The sequence below is a fragment of the Rhineura floridana genome, chromosome 3, assembly GCF_030035675.1.
Source record: "Rhineura floridana isolate rRhiFlo1 chromosome 3, rRhiFlo1.hap2, whole genome shotgun sequence".
Classification (NCBI taxonomy): domain Eukaryota; kingdom Metazoa; phylum Chordata; class Lepidosauria; order Squamata; family Rhineuridae; genus Rhineura; species Rhineura floridana.
The window spans coordinates 207,606,581-207,621,776 of NC_084482.1; the positions used below are offsets into that span (position 1 = coordinate 207,606,581).

A 15,196-nucleotide genomic window follows, 5' to 3' on the forward strand; every position below is an offset into this window, starting at 1 on the left:
CTTCAGCAGTACACAATTATTCCATTCTGAACTGCTACCAATAAGCTAATTGTCAAGCAATTATTATTCCCTTGGCTAAATTGAGCTCCTGGCTTAGGGGAATAGAAATATCTATGTTTCACAAGGCGCCTTTCAGAAGCATTTTGTGCAATGGAAGTGAATTATGAAAGTTCCAAGCCCAGCTCCATTATCCATTAACCTGCCCTACTTGGCTCAACCAACCCACTGATTTATTTAATTCATTTTTATCCCACCCTTCCTCCAAGGAGCTCAACGTAGTGTCCATGGCTCTCTCCCTCTTCATTTCATCCTCGCAACAACCCTGTGAAGAAGGTTAGGCTGGTCCAAGGTCACCCAGTGAGCTTCATGGCTGAATAAGGATTCAAACCCTGATCTCCCAGGTCATAGACCAACACTCTAACCATTACACCACACTGGCTCTCAGCGCCACTCCTGATTCCCAGCAAACAAATTCTTTTGTTTTAAATTCTTTTTTTAAAAAAGGTTCTTAAGAAGATGTTATTGGAAAGGCAAAGAAGGAAAAATAAACATTAAAACAGGAAAGTTACCATTCAAAGTGGAAGAGTGAATAGGAAAGGTAAGCTCAGCTGGGACCCCCCCCCCTCCCTGGTTTCAGATCAGGCTTCCGATCAGGCTTCCAGAGCTACAATTCCCAGCAACCCTTGGAAACCACCTAAAAATTACCAACAGCTGATCCCATTTAACAACACAAATGCACAGTTGGGAGAGGGAGGTTTGGGAGGCTGAAGGAACATCATAAATTCTTCCTTGGCAGTGGCTGGCTTGCCCTAGGAAGAGCTCAGTGGGGAACAGAGTTTTGACTTCCTAGAAAGGCCCTTCAAACTGAGGTTCCTAATTCAGCTGTCTCTTCCTGAAAGTAACTCATTGGATGCCCCTTTGAATATATTTTGCTCTGTACGCCTTGAAGTGGGTGATGCTTTCGACTCCTTTGCTCTCGTTAGAGAGGAATCTGGGTGAGTTCATCTAAAGGAAAATTCCTGCCTCAGTGATTGGCTAGGAGGTGGGGAAAGTGTATTTTCTTTTGATTTGCATTCAGTATTATTGAAGATGGGCAGGGTTGTTCTTCCAACAATATGATGCCCTAAGGCAGAGCTTTGTGGGGACAGCATCTGTGCAAAAAAGAGAAGCTATCCATGGGATTTAATAGGGCTTCTAATTGTGAAGGCATGTTAAGTATATCGCAGCAAAGACAGCTGTCTTGTGGTTCCTTAAAGACTAAAATACTGATTCTAGCATAAGCTCTGAAAGCCAGTGTGTGGTGTAGTGGTTAAGGTGTTGGACTACAACCTGAAAGACCAGGGTTCGAATCCCCACATAACCATGAAGCTCATTGGGTGACCTTGGGCCAGTCACTGCCTCTCAGCCTCATGCAAACCCTATTCACAGGGTCGCCATAATTCAGAATCGACTTGAAGGCAGTAGATTTACATTTAGTGTAAGCTCTCACAGACTAGACTTTGCTGACCTATCTGACCACTGCAAATATAATGGAAGCGGGAAATACAGCCATTGCCCGCTGACAATGATAAGAATATTACATCAATCCTCATTTACATGGATAGATTAATTATAGTCTGTATGTCCAAACAGGCATCTGAATGAGGTTGATTACCATAAGCCATGAGCTCAAATGTAGAAAGGGCAGTGAGAAAGTCAGACTATTGGGTAGTAGGTGGTGAGTGTTGATCTTTCCACCCTTGCAGTATAGGGCTCCATCTATACATTTAAAGCAGTATTATCTCACTTTAAACATGCTTTCCCCAAAGAGTATTGGAAACTGTAGTTTGTTAAGGATGTTGAGCATTGTTAGGAAAGTATAACAGAAGTATAGTTTCCAAATTCAGCACTAGTTAGGCCTCCTCTTGAGTACTGTGTCCAGTTCTGGATGCCACACTTTAAGAAGGATGCAGACAAACTGGAACAGGTTCAGAGGAGGGTAACACAGATGATCAGGAGACTGGAAACAAAGCCCTATGAAGAAAGACTGGAAGAACTGGGCACGTTTAGCCTTGAGAAGAGAAGACTAAGGGGACATATGGTAGCACTCCTCAAGTACTTGAAAGGTTGTCACACAGAGGAGGGCCAGGATCTCTTCTTGATCGTCCCATAAGGCAGGACATGGAATAATGGGCTCAAATTACAGGAAGCCAGATTTTGGCTGAACATCAGGAAAAACGTCCTGTTAGAGCAGTACAACAAGGGAACCAATGACCTAGGGAGGTGGTGAGCTCTCCAACACTGGATGCATTCAACAGGCAGCTGGACAGCCACTTGTTGGGTATGCTTTAAGTTGGATTCCTGCATTCAGCAGGGGGGTGGACTCAATGGCCTCCAACTCTACTATTCTATTATCCCTCTTCCCAAGGAACTCTGGGCATTGCAGGTCTGTGAGGGAGACAGGAGTCATAACAAACTACAATTCCCAGGATTCTTTGGGAGAAGACATGGCTGTTTAAAGTGGTATGATGCTGCTTTAAATGCAAAGTGCAGATGGAGCCTGAGTCTCTTAGCCACTATAAGGGTTCACAAAAGCCACTTCACCAGTTATTTAACACACACATTTGGATTAGATGCCAATGTCTCTGTTTTGGTACAACTGACGCAATCAAACTTCTTTTCCAGTTTTAATTCAGCAGTATCCAAGCTGAAATATATGTTCTGGGAGCTGGGGTAGAAGAGAATGTTCAGAGTGTCCTGCAAGATTGACATGTTCCCCACTGGTTTTTGAATGATGCCAGACTTGTGTCTATTGATTTCTTTGCACAGAGAAGATTGAACTGTTTGTTCTGTGCACCAGGCTGAAGGGCATTGCTGGCCCTTAACAGCATATATCAAGTTGGAAGATGAGCAGAGCCAATGAAGCTGATGTTGCTAGCTCCTGTACTGATGTTCCCTGAGTGGATGTAGAGTCAGTGTTGGCTTCTCAGTCTGTTGCAGGGATTGATCCTTACATTTATGTCTCTCTGTTAAGTTGCCTAGACAGCTGGTATAGCACAGTGGGGAGGAGAGCCTGGCTGGGAGTCCAGAGTCTGTGAGTCCACATCCCCACTTGTGTCTCCTGGGAGTAAGGAGCCAGCTAAAGATCACCCCCACAGTAAGTGGCTCAGGGGTTACGTGCCCTGCCACCTGTGCGGCCGTGGGCAAGCTGCATAGCCCCAAGGAGCCCAGTTGCCTCCCAGCTGGCAGTTGTGGACAAGGAAGGGGCTGGCTTGTGCAGCTGTGGCAAGCTGAGCAGGCCCTAGCCAGCTGGGGAGGACCAGCCTCAGAGGGAGGCAATGGGAAACCCTTTCTGATTACCGCTTACCATGAAAGCCCTATTCATAGGGTCACCATAAGTGGGGATAAGCTTGAAGGCAATCCATTTCCATTTTCATTGCATTGCCCGATCTTTGGGGTAAGTAGTCGTTTTAGGTTAGGGGACTCTCGAAGTACAGACCCATCTCCTGCCCAAGGCATTGCTGGGATCTGAAAGCATTTTTTATAAAATGGTTATACTGCAATCCTATACATGCTTACCTAGGAGTGGGGATGGGGAAAATTTTGATTCCATTTGCATTTAAAGCCAGACCTACCAAATTTACACTTTTCAAAACAACATGAGAACCAAATCCCAGCCATCCTTTGAAATTCGGACTTATACGAATTTTGCAGTGCAGTTCTCTGCCAAGTAATATTTACAAAAAGTGCACAAAATGACTATATTGGTGAAAATAACATACAGCATGCATTGTATAAGGAGAAATCGCTTTCAAAAACGGGTGCATTAGTCAAAACTGCATACAAAATGTGTTTAGTAGGAGACATTCGCACTAAAATGCAACATTTTCAAGAGGATTTTTTTATTTTTAAAATTCACAAGTTTCTGCAGAAACATGAAGAACTTAGTTTCGGTCTTCATGTTTCCACTCCTAAATTAATAGAACCTTCATTGAACAGATCCTTCCAATCTACCTGGGAGGAGTTAGTCCCAATGAACTCAATAAACGTAGATTTGAGGAGAAATATGTAGGTCTGCACTATTTGTGAAAACATGCAAAAACAAATCCAGTTTTGTATCAAAGTATCTGCTGCACACTACTTCTAAAGAGAGATGGTGGCTCCCATATTGGAGGTCCTCGTTGTTGTTGTTATATGCCTTCAAGTCAATTACAACTTATGACGACCTTATGAATCAGCAACCTCCAATAGCATCTGTTATAAATCACCCTGTTCAGATCTTGTCAGTTCAGGTCTGGGGGTCTCATCTTCCAGCACTATCTCGTGTTGCATTTTGGATACTCTGCTCATAGGGTGTTCATGGTAAGAGGTGTTCAGAGGTGGTTTACCATTGCCTTCCTCTGAGTCTGGATGCATCTTAGTCTGGTATCTCAGCTTTGACCATTCCACCTTGGGTGCCCCTGCTAGGAGTCTCTTGGTCTAGACTCCTGACGGAATTGCTCTCAGCTTCTTCGGCACTCTCAAACCCCCTCACCACGTTAAGGTGTGCATCCTAGAGGAGGTGGAGGTCCTTAACAGTGCTGATTCTCTCTGGTGACTATCTCTTTTTCTCTAGGCTCAATACTCCAGCTAGACCATTGCCATTAATTCTTATCTTCTATATTGCTGCCTTATTTTTTAGAGGAGAGCCATGGAGGAACGCAGTCCCACAGGTGCCCCACAAGAAGCCATGTCAGAAGCGACAGGAGAAGCCTCCCATGGCTTCCAGGTGAGATCCTTTCACTGTGGAGGTGGAGCTGCAGACCACTCCTGATTGTCCTCTCCTTTAAGGCAGTTGGACTGCTAAGGATGCAGCGGAGGAGGAGAAGAAGCTCTTATATCTGGCAATGTTTATCTATCCTAAAATGTCTCCTGTGTGAGTCCCCATTGACTCCCTGTTGTTTCTTCATACATATTATATCTATACCTACATCTATCTATATCTCTGTCTGTCTAATCTAGAGCCAGTGTGGTGTAGTGGTTAAAGTGTTGGACTATGACCTGGGAAACCAGGGTTTGAATCCCTACATAGCCATGAAGCTCACTGGGTGACCTTGGGCCAGTCACTGCCTCTCAGCCTCATGAAAACTTGGAATAGATTTGAAGGCAGTACATATACATATACATATAGATAGGTAGGTAGATAGATAGATAGATAGATAGATATGGATAGATAGAAAGATATAGATATAGATAGACAGATATAGATATGTTGCAAAAATGTTGTTCGTTTCCCTGGTAGGCTGTCTCTGAATTACCACCAAGAACGAGAAGTTAGCCAGTCGAGGGTTCAACTAAGTTTTATTCTCGAGAATAGAAACACTCTTACTATTCTCATGCATCAAAGTAAGTTGTCTGGCCATTAGTGTGGCCAGCTTCCTTTTATATTCTATTTCACTATGTATTTTGCATACTATGCTTTTTGGAAGATTTCAGCATTAGCAACAAAATGAAACTTATCATAGGCTACTGCCTTTTGGCTGTATGTCATTCTCATCTATGTCAATAACATCTACGTCAATAACATCTACCATCTAGGTCAATAAGATAAGTTGAACAAGATGCATATATTCAAGCTAACATTGTTCTCCTAACAAGATACATGTATTCAAGCTAACCTTCTGTTTTCCTTTGCCAGTTTGTCAGCATATTTCGTTACAGGTTTTCTATAAGGCCTTGAGACCTCTAACATAGCTGTACTTTGGTTCAGCATTACATATCAATACATATTCTAAGTATAATTATATTCTAAGCATAATTATAACCTGGATTTTCTCAACAGATATATAGATAGATATATAAATAAGACAGTTTTGACCTGAACCTGGAGGACAGTACCACCACTACTTTGCCCCTCTGAGCATTCCATCCTCAAAGCTCTATAACTGCCACCTTGGTAACAGCATTTGTATGTTAGCAGCTGATGAAGGCGGAAACCAAAACGTTTTGTTAATACAATAAAAACCTCTGTTTGGTTAATCACAATTACATTCATATATATTTTTAGGTGATTAACAGAATCCTTATAGGGATCCAGAGCAAGCTTGAGTGAAGTTCTGTTTGTTGCTTTCAAAACTGTCATGCAGAAGGTCCCAGGTCCAATCCCTGGCATCTCCAGATAGAGGGTGGGAGATACCATGGCCTGAAAGCTGTCAGTGTAGGCAATACTGAGCTAGATGGGCCAAAGGCTTGAGTTGTATAAGGCACTTTCCTCTGTTTTCCTACCAGAGTTCCCAGCAATTTAAAAGAACCTGTTCAAGGGCATTTGCCTGTCCAGGGACGGCTGTTTCAGTTCTCATGTTGTCTCAGACAGGGCCAATCTGATAGATTTGGCATCCCTATTTGGCCTTTGCCCTTCATATTTCAGGATTCCTTTTTGCAAACTGTTCCAGGAGAAAATCGGTATGCATGGATCTGATCTCCTAAATCCCCCACTTCCTGCACGCAAGCCAAGCTGATTCAGGGTTTTCTTTTCTCTCCTGTAGTCTGCAAAAGAAGCTCCACAAAGACCTCCAAAATCATTGGTGAAACCCAATCCTGATTTTTCTCTTGTAATCGGGCAATGGGATGACTAAATACACCGTGGAGGAGAGAAGGAAGCTCTTACGTCTGGTAATGTCTGTTTAATGGTTCATTTTTGCTTTTTCAGGTGGCGTCTGAGGCTGCAGCTGTGGGTTCATTGTCCACAGCTGGCCCGGCTCCCTCCACCGCTGGGTTTTGGCAACCATGGGTGGAACCCAAGCAGGAAGATGGCCGCAGGGAAGCCAGCCTGATGGGTAAGGGCAGGAGGGAAATGTCTTTGTGTCCCTGCGTTCTTGGATGCTTTGAGAGTTTGACAGCGCATTATACATGAATAAATCTTGTGGACTATCTGCATGTGAAGCAGAAGCTCTGTCACCGAGCTACGGCCCTTCCCCTATATACTGTCCAGGGAGCATCCAACAAAAAGTATGAGGCTGACGTGGGTTTGGGCCAGAACATCTGAACCCCCAAGGCAAAATTCAAGACTATTCTTTAAAGGGGGGGGCGTTTTATTCAGAAAAAAAGAATACGTACGAACATGTAAGAAACACAAGAAACATAAAACCCAATGATCACTGATAACACTGACCCAGGCTTAAGACATTAAAGGCTAAATATCAGCTGGTATAGCACAGTTCTGCCTACCAGAGTTAAACCTTTACTGGCAGTCTCTGGAGGAACTGAATATGTGTTCATTAACTCTAGAACAGTGGGGAGGAGAGCCTGGCTGGGAGTCCAGAGTCTGTGAGTCCAAATCCCCGCTTGTGTCTCCTGGGGGTCAAGGGCCAGCTAAGGATCACCCCCACAAGGAGTGGCTCAGGGGTTATGTGCCCTGCCACCTGTGCAGCCGTGGGCAAGCTGCATAGTCCCAAGGAGCCCAGTTGCCCCTCAGGTGGCAGTTGCTGACAAGGAAGGGGCTGGCTTGTGCAGCTGTGGCAAGCTGAGCAGGCCCTAGCCAGCTGGGGAGGACTAGCCTCAGAGGGAGGCAATGGGAAACCCCCTCTCAATACCATGAAAACCCTCCTCATAGCGTAGCCATAAGTCGGGATCGACTTGAAGGCAGGCCATTTCCATTTTTTCAAAGCAGCTATTACATGCAAAGACTACAATATGCAGGATTAAAATAGGCTGCAACTTCAGCATTCCTGAACAGAGATTGGTTAATCTGTTAGTTTTTGTTTCCCTCAGTTTTTCATTTTTCCAATCTTTCCATTCTCCACATTTCTACATCCTTTGCAATTTTTAAAAAATCCTAGTGGTTCATAAGCATTCTTGTGCGATTTCCCCCTCAAGATGCATGTGTTGGTATGCTGTTTTGCCTAATGTACATATTTTTGCCAAATATAATGCATTTTTTGCATGTAACTTTCACTTATATATGCATTTTTGTACACATGACTTGTGTGGAGAATTGCACTGCAAAATTGGAAGCAGTGTGAACTTTTAATCATAGAATCATAGTGATAAAGCCATCAAGTCCAACCCCCTGCTTAATGCAGGAATCCAAATGAAAGTATACTCAACAGGTGGCTGTCCAACTGCCTCTTGAAGGCCTCCAGTGTTGGAGAGCCCACAACCTCCCTCGGTCATTGGTTCTATGGTTGTACCGCTCTAACAGGAGTTTTTTCCTGATGTTCAGTCGAAATCTGGCTTCCTGCAACTTGAGTCCATTATTCCATATCCTCCACTCTGGGACGATCAGGAAGAGATCCTGGCCCTCCTCTGTGTGGCAACCTTTCATGTACTTGAAGAGTGCTATCATATCTCCCCTCAGTCTTCTCTTCTCCAGGCTAAACATGCCCAGTTCTTTCAGTCTCTCCTCATAGGCAAGGCCGGATTAAGCTGAGGAGGGCCCCTAGGCTGATTTGTGTTTGGGCCCCCCTATCCCCACGCTTCACCTACCTTTCCATTGTTTTTTGCGGTGTGCGCAGGTTTGCCATCAATTAAGATGGCGGCAGAGGTTTCCCTAAGGAGCTGAAGCCTCTGCCACCATCTTTGTTGATGGCAGCAATGCGCGCGTGTAGCACACATGCGTGCCATCAGCCAAGATGGCGGCAGAGGCTTCAGCCTCTTAAGGAAACCTCAGCCACCATCTTTATTGATGGCAAATTTGCACACCAGAAAAAACAATGGAAAGGTAGGTAAAGCAGGGGGATAGTGGGGGGATGGCAGTCCATGGATGCTTCAGCGGATCGCGGAAGGAGAGTGGGGGGCCCCCTGTAGCTCCAGGGGCCCTTGGGCCAGTGCCCCATGGGCCCCCAAGAGCTCCAGGCCCCTAGGCTTCAGCCTACTAAGCCTAATGGATAATCCAGCCCTGCTGCTAGGGCTTTGTTTCTAGTCCACTGATCATCCTCATTGCCTTCCTCTGAACCCATTCAAGTTTGTCTACATCCTTCTTAAAGTGCAGGGTCCAGAAGGGTGGCTGTGTTTTGGCTCAGAAAGAGTGAATTAAGTAGGTTTGCCTTTAAATGTGCACTAAATTGAATTTCGCCCCATCCCTATTCCCGAATCCTGCATTGTCCCACCTTTAACTTCACCAGCCAGTGGGACAGTGAAATCTGCTTTTCGTCTGAATGAGCTGCCCAAGGTGCTGAATCCTATTCCCAAAATAGGTTCAGCACCTTGGACAGTGACTTTACCATTCAGACTAAAACCTGAAGTAGTGGATTCCACTGTCCCACTCACATTTGAGCCACTATTGCTGCCAACCCTCTAGTTAAAGTTTATTACATAATCCCAGCTATTCTAACTACATGGCCTTTTAGCTTAGGAGACAAACATAGCTACAAAAGCAGAATGAAATCCCAGGAAACTGCCTCCTGTGGCCTGACATGTATCTTGTGTGTGTGTGTTATGTGTATTATGTGCCTTCAAGTCAATTTCGACTTATGGCGATCCTATGAATCAGCAACCTCCAATAGCATCTTTTATAAACCACCCTGTTCAGATATTGTAAGTTCATGTCTGTGGCTTCCTTTATGGAATCAATCCATCTCTTGTTTGTTCTTCCTCTTTTTCTACTCCCTTCTGTTTTTCCCAGCGTTATCGTCTTTTCTGGTTAATCATGATGTGTCCAAAGTATGATAACCTCAGTTTCATCATTTTAGCTTCTAGTGACAGTTCTGGTTTAGTTTGTTCCAACACCCAATTATTTGTCTTTTTGCAGTCCATGGTATCCTCAAAGCTCTCCTCCAACACATTTCAAATTTTTCTCTTATCTGCTTTTTTCACTGTCCAACTTCCACATCCATACACAGAGACTGGGAATACCATGGTCTGAATGATCCAGACTTTGGTGTTGAGTGATACATCTCTGCATTTCACAACCTTTTCTAGTTCTCTTATAGCTACCCTCCCCTGTCCTAGCCTTCTTCTGATTTCTTGACTATGACATGCATCTCACTAGAGATTAATCTGCTGTCCAGGAGATAGGATCCAGGAAAATCCAAACCGAGGATGAGACCAGGTAAAAATTAAATAAAAATGTTTAAAGATAAAATAGGGAAGTCTGAACATCACCTAGGAACCAAAATCTATTCAAAGCTGTCCATAGGCAGGTAAAAAAACTACCCCTGTGTTAGTAAAATATCCTTGCAAGAGGTAAGAAAGAATAACCATACCTCTACAAAGAATGTGTGGAAGATTCAGCACGGAAAACCCTAACTCAGTGCAAAATTATTACAAGCAGCATGAATAAAATCTAAAAGCTAAGTTTTTTTCTCTGTGCATGTGTTCCAGGGAAGAGATGAACCAAAACATCCTTTGAAATTTGCATTGATCCAAATTTTGCAATGCAGTTCTCCAAATAATGTTTACAGACATGCTTATTTTAGAGGAAACTGTGCCTAAAAATGAACATATTTGTAAAAATAACATATTAAATGCATTACATTAGGAGAAATTGCTTGCAAAAATGTGTACATTAGTCAAAACTGCATACAAAAGTGGTTTTATTAGAAATTTACACTAAAATAATGAAGAATTTTCATAAGTAATTGTTTAAAATTGCAAATTGCTGCAGAAATGTGAACTGAATTTAAGACTGGAAAAATGAGAAATGGAGAGAACCCGAAAATAATAGATATGTCCATCCCTGCTTGTCATTTACCAATACAGAACAAATATTAGTTATGAACAAAGAGGGAATTGAAGGAACCAATCGGAGAGCAGAAAAGGGGTTTTTGAAATGTTTGGGAAAGAGAGGAGCTTCACTTTCACACTTTAATCTTTGTAGTCTATCTTAGCTTCATCTCTGTTTCACACAAACAGGATTTTTTCCTAACGTCTTTTTGTGCCAAAAACACATTAGGATGGCTTGGACAAAGCATGAAATGTGGTGATGTGCATGCACTTTCTACAATTTAATCCCCAGCTTCACAGCTCTCCCTGACACCTAGTTTCTCTCTTTCAGCCAATGATGTGCAAGAAAGTAAACATGAGGATGAACCATACAGGAGGGTGGAGGATGAGGGAACGGAAGAGAACTTGCAGCATCAAGGTGGACCAAAGAGACAAGAGGGAAACCACTCTCAGCAGAGGAGGACTCAATCTGTAATCTGGTATAACTGTTCTGAGTGTAGAAAGAACTTCAACATGAGCTGTAACATGACCGAACATCAGAGATTTCACAGAGAAGATAAACTTTATCAATGTGAGGAATGTGGAAAGAACTTTAACAGTAGATCGAACATGACAGTACATCAAAGAATTCACCGAGGAGAGAAACCTTATCAATGCGAGGAATGTGGAACGTGCTTCAATTGGAAAACAAGACTCATATTACATCAAAGAATTCACAAAGGGAGAAAGAATCTATAAAGGTGAAGTATGCAGAAAGAACTTCTGCTACAAACCAAACATGATATACACATGTTCATGCTATAGTGAGAGTCTTGATGATTAATCAAACCTTCAGGAACATGAAAATGCACATAGGAGGGAAATCTCATATCTGCCTGGAATGTAGTAAGAGGTTCAGTCTCTGCACACACCCAATTTTTATCAAGGGATGCAGTCAGAGACCGCCTTTCCTTCTGAATCTCCTAATACATGGCAGTGATCAGCTGGGCCCAGCAGATGTAGGGTGCTTCTTTAGACTTTTTAGACGTGAAAGGTAATTCAGCTAAGCGAGGCTGTTTTTATTGAGTACTCTATGTGGAACTCCCTGCCTTGGGTTCTGTGGCTGACTGATGATATTAATTGTATGTTTTTAATTGGATTGTGTTTAATTGTTTCCCTAGCTTCATTATTTTATGAGAGTTGCGTTTGGGAGAAGCAAGATGATAGAAATGTTTTGCCCTGCCTGATTGAAGGCAACCTTTTCTTCCTTTTTTACACTGGGGCCTTCCCACAGCAAAGTAACTAACTAAATGCTCAGATAATAGGGAAGGGCCGCTGGGTAATCACGCTGAATGGTATATTTTGGAGATCGTGGGAGTTGCAGTCAAACAACATGTGGAGGGCAGCAGAGTGGCTTTTCCTGGATCAGGATCTTGAATTGGGGACGTAAGGAAGAAGGGAAACGTTGGAAAGGCTTCTTGGCTTGTCCATCATTCAGCTGTATTGTAAACTGTTTTTTTAGATCGCTTATGCATCTGTGACTGTTTACTAATAAAGTTGTGTATATGTTTGTTTTCTGCCCTTCCTCGCCCATTTTAAGGTAGAAGGGACACACACAGAGCCTGCCATTTCTATCACACTCAAAGCTGGCCCTAGGATAAATAGCACCCTGGGCAATGAGTGTCTGCGTGCATGCGCAGGCACCCGCCCACACCCAGATCAGCTTTGCATGGCCACCCAGGATGCTGGGGCCACATGCAAGAATTATTATTGCATGCACAGACTACATGGGAGAATTCTTGCCTATAGCTTCTTGCCCTCTGGGATCAAGCAGAATGATAGATGTGTGCTTCATTTTTACTCATATGGGGATAAGGGAATGAAGATCTGGTTGTGCTTCTCCTGAGTACCTCCTCCAATGCCAGAGGCCCCCCTCCCACTGGCAGAGTTTCTTCCTGTTTCCTGGGGCTCAGTCTTACAGGAATTCCAGTAGTGGCCTGCTGCTGGCCTTCTCCACTCAAGAAGGATTCCTCCCTTAAAGCCTGCCATTGCACCACTCCTGTGCCTATGTGGTAACTGCCACAGAAAACTACTCTCCAGTAGCACTGTGCCTGGAAACTCACTACTTGAACTCTTTCCCCAATGGGACTGAAGCCCTTTCAGTTACAAGAACACGCAACCACAGAATCCCTCCTTAAAGCCTTGCCTGTTCCTCCTCTCCTGCCTGAACAATGTTATCTCTATAGCTGCAGAGATATAAAGAAAGGTAACTTTACCGTGGTTGGTTTAGACTCCCTTACAGTCGGGCTGCAGGCCTAGCTAATAAGCAGGCACCTTCCTTCCGGCATCCCAAGGATACATTTTACAGCCAGCTAAAGCCTCAAATTAGCATCTCTTCTGCTTCATACACAGCTATCCAAAAAAATATGCTTCATTGTGATTGGGGAGAGATCCCAGTATCATCTTACACTCTAATATCCTATTTCTTCTTTTTATGGAAAGGTTAGACAAAATACCAAAAATTCTGCTGAGCAATGTAGAACAGTCAGGGCAGGGGCCAATATTCACAGGAACTGTCATTTTTGTAGTTAGTACCTGTAGAACCTTGAAGAAAAGATTGCAGACAGTTGCTTTTTGCTACCCTAGGTCACTGGAGACAGTACATTAAAAAAAGCTACTGAGCTCAGCAGGGTGCCCCCCTCAGCTTGAAACTTTGGGTAACTGCGAATCATGTCCACTCCTAACGCCAGTGTAGATGATACTTAGAAATATGGGGAGCTGCCTTATACTGAGTCTATCTAGCCCAGTATTGGGTACCCAGACTGGCAACAGCTCTCCACGGTTTGAGGGGCATTCCAGCCTTACCTGGAGATGCTGGGGATTGATCCTGGGAAGGTCTGCATGAAATGCCAACTGAGCAATGGACTTAATTAGTAGAGAGCAAGACCAACTGAATACACAGTAAGGCAATTCAGAGAAAATATGAATTGGTATGCGCTGAAAATTAATTCTGGCCAACCTTAATTTATCAGCCTGTCCTAGTCACTGATCTTCACAACACGTAAGTGTTTGTGTCATAGAATCAAAGAATAGAATCATAGAATGGTAGAGTTGGAAGGGGCCTATAAGGTCATTAAGTCCAACCCTCTGCTCAATGCAGGAATCCAAATCAAAGCATTCCCAACAGGTGGCTGTCCAGCTGCTTCTTGAATGCCTCCAGTGTCGGAGAGCCCACTACCTCTCTAGGTAATTGGTTCCATTGCCGTATGGCTCTAACAGTTAGGAAGCTTTTTCCTGATGTCCAGTTGAAACCTGGCTTCCTGCAACTTGAGCCCATGTCCTGCACTCTGGGACAATCGAGAAAAGATCCCAGCCCTCCTCTGTGTGACGACCTTTCATGTACTTGAAGAGTGTTATATCTCCCCTCAGTCTTCTCCAGGCTAAACATTCCCAGTTCTTTCAGTCTCTCCTCATAGGGCTTTGTTTCCAGTCCTGATCATCCTTGTTGCCCTCCTCTGAACCTGTTCCAGTTTGTCTGCATCCTTCTTGAACTGCAGAGACCAGAACTGGACACAGTACTCAAGATGAGGCCTAACCAGTGCTGAATAGAGGGGAACTAATACTTCAAGCGACTTGGAAACTATACTTCTGTTAATGCAGCCTAATATAGCATTTGCCTTTTTTGCAGTCACATCGCACTGTTGGCTCATATTCAGCTTGTGATCAACGACAATTCCAAGATCCTTCTCACATGTCATCTTGCTGAGCCAAGTATCCCCCATCTTATAACTGTGCATTTGGTCTCTTTTCCTAAATGTAGAACTTTGCATTTATCCCTGTTGAATTTCATTCTGTTGTTTTCAGCCCAATGCTCCAGCCTATCAAGGCCCTGAGGTCCTGGTTGCAGGCTTCCCATGGGCATTCCGGATGGCCACTGTGAGAACAGGCTGCTGGACTAGATGGGCCACTAGCTTGAACCAGTAGGCTCCTCCTATAATATTCTTAACTGTAGTTAAGGGTGCTGAAAGTCGGAGAACCCTGTTCCCTCACAGAGCGACAGTTTCCAGAGCTCCCTAGAAAGAGCGGTTTACTGTTAAACCACTCAAGGAATTGTAGCTCTGTGAGGGGAATAGGGATCTCCTAACAACTCTCCACACCCTTAACAAACTACAGTTCTCAGGGATATTGGGGGAAGGCATGACTGTTTAAAGTGGGATAATACTGCTTTAAATGTATAGGGCAGATAAAGCCCTAGACAGGGATGACTGCAACTTGGATATTGCCAAATTAAAACTGTAAAGTAAGTTTGAGTCTACTAGTTTTGCCTAAATACTCACACTGGTGTCCATTCGCACTTCAAGGATTAGTTAACTGATGAAGTGGACTCTGGTGGTCAGGAAGGGCCAGGTCCATAAGAGTTTATGCTAGAATCAGATTGTTGTTTTTCTTGTTTATCTCGAGGTTTGTACAGGCCTACCTTGCTGGAGGACTTAAACATCATGGACCACTCCTTTTTGCACAGGTGCAGTTCCCCAAAAGTTTTGCCTTAGAGCATCATACTGTTATGGGACTGATGGTTCAGAAAGATTATTTCTTG

At 43.7% G+C, this 15,196-nt stretch overlaps 1 protein-coding gene across 2 annotated transcripts; it reads left to right on the forward strand.

Moving 5' to 3' along the window:
- The first annotated feature begins 726 nt into the window (after window positions 1-726).
- On the forward strand, window positions 727-12,771 carry LOC133382431 (zinc finger and SCAN domain-containing protein 20-like). Of its 2 annotated transcripts, XM_061622163.1 has the most exons (5): window positions 727-995; window positions 3,014-3,136; window positions 4,661-4,747; window positions 6,668-6,794; window positions 10,952-12,771. In XM_061622163.1, exons 3-5 carry the CDS (start codon window positions 4,670-4,672, stop codon window positions 11,356-11,358), a joined length of 612 nt encoding a protein of 203 aa, XP_061478147.1. In that variant the 5' UTR covers window positions 727-995; window positions 3,014-3,136; window positions 4,661-4,669; the 3' UTR covers window positions 11,359-12,771. The 2 variants fall into 2 exon arrangements, with proteins under 2 accessions (XP_061478147.1, XP_061478146.1); XM_061622162.1 differs by lacking the exon at window positions 3,014-3,136.
- The last annotated feature ends 2,425 nt before the right edge of the window (window positions 12,772-15,196 follow it).

Bases quoted from the DNA above. Each gene is read 5' to 3' on its own strand.
- LOC133382431 (XM_061622163.1), top strand. From the start codon at position 4,670: ATGGAGGAACGCAGTCCCACAGGTGCCCCACAAGAAGCCATGTCAGAA. The intron at 4,748-6,667 runs GTGAGATCCTTT...TTGCTTTTTCAG, and splicing joins AAGCCTCCCATGGCTTCCAG to GTGGCGTCTGAGGCTGCAGC. The intron at 6,795-10,951 runs GTAAGGGCAGGA...TCTCTCTTTCAG, and splicing joins CAGGGAAGCCAGCCTGATGG to CCAATGATGTGCAAGAAAGT.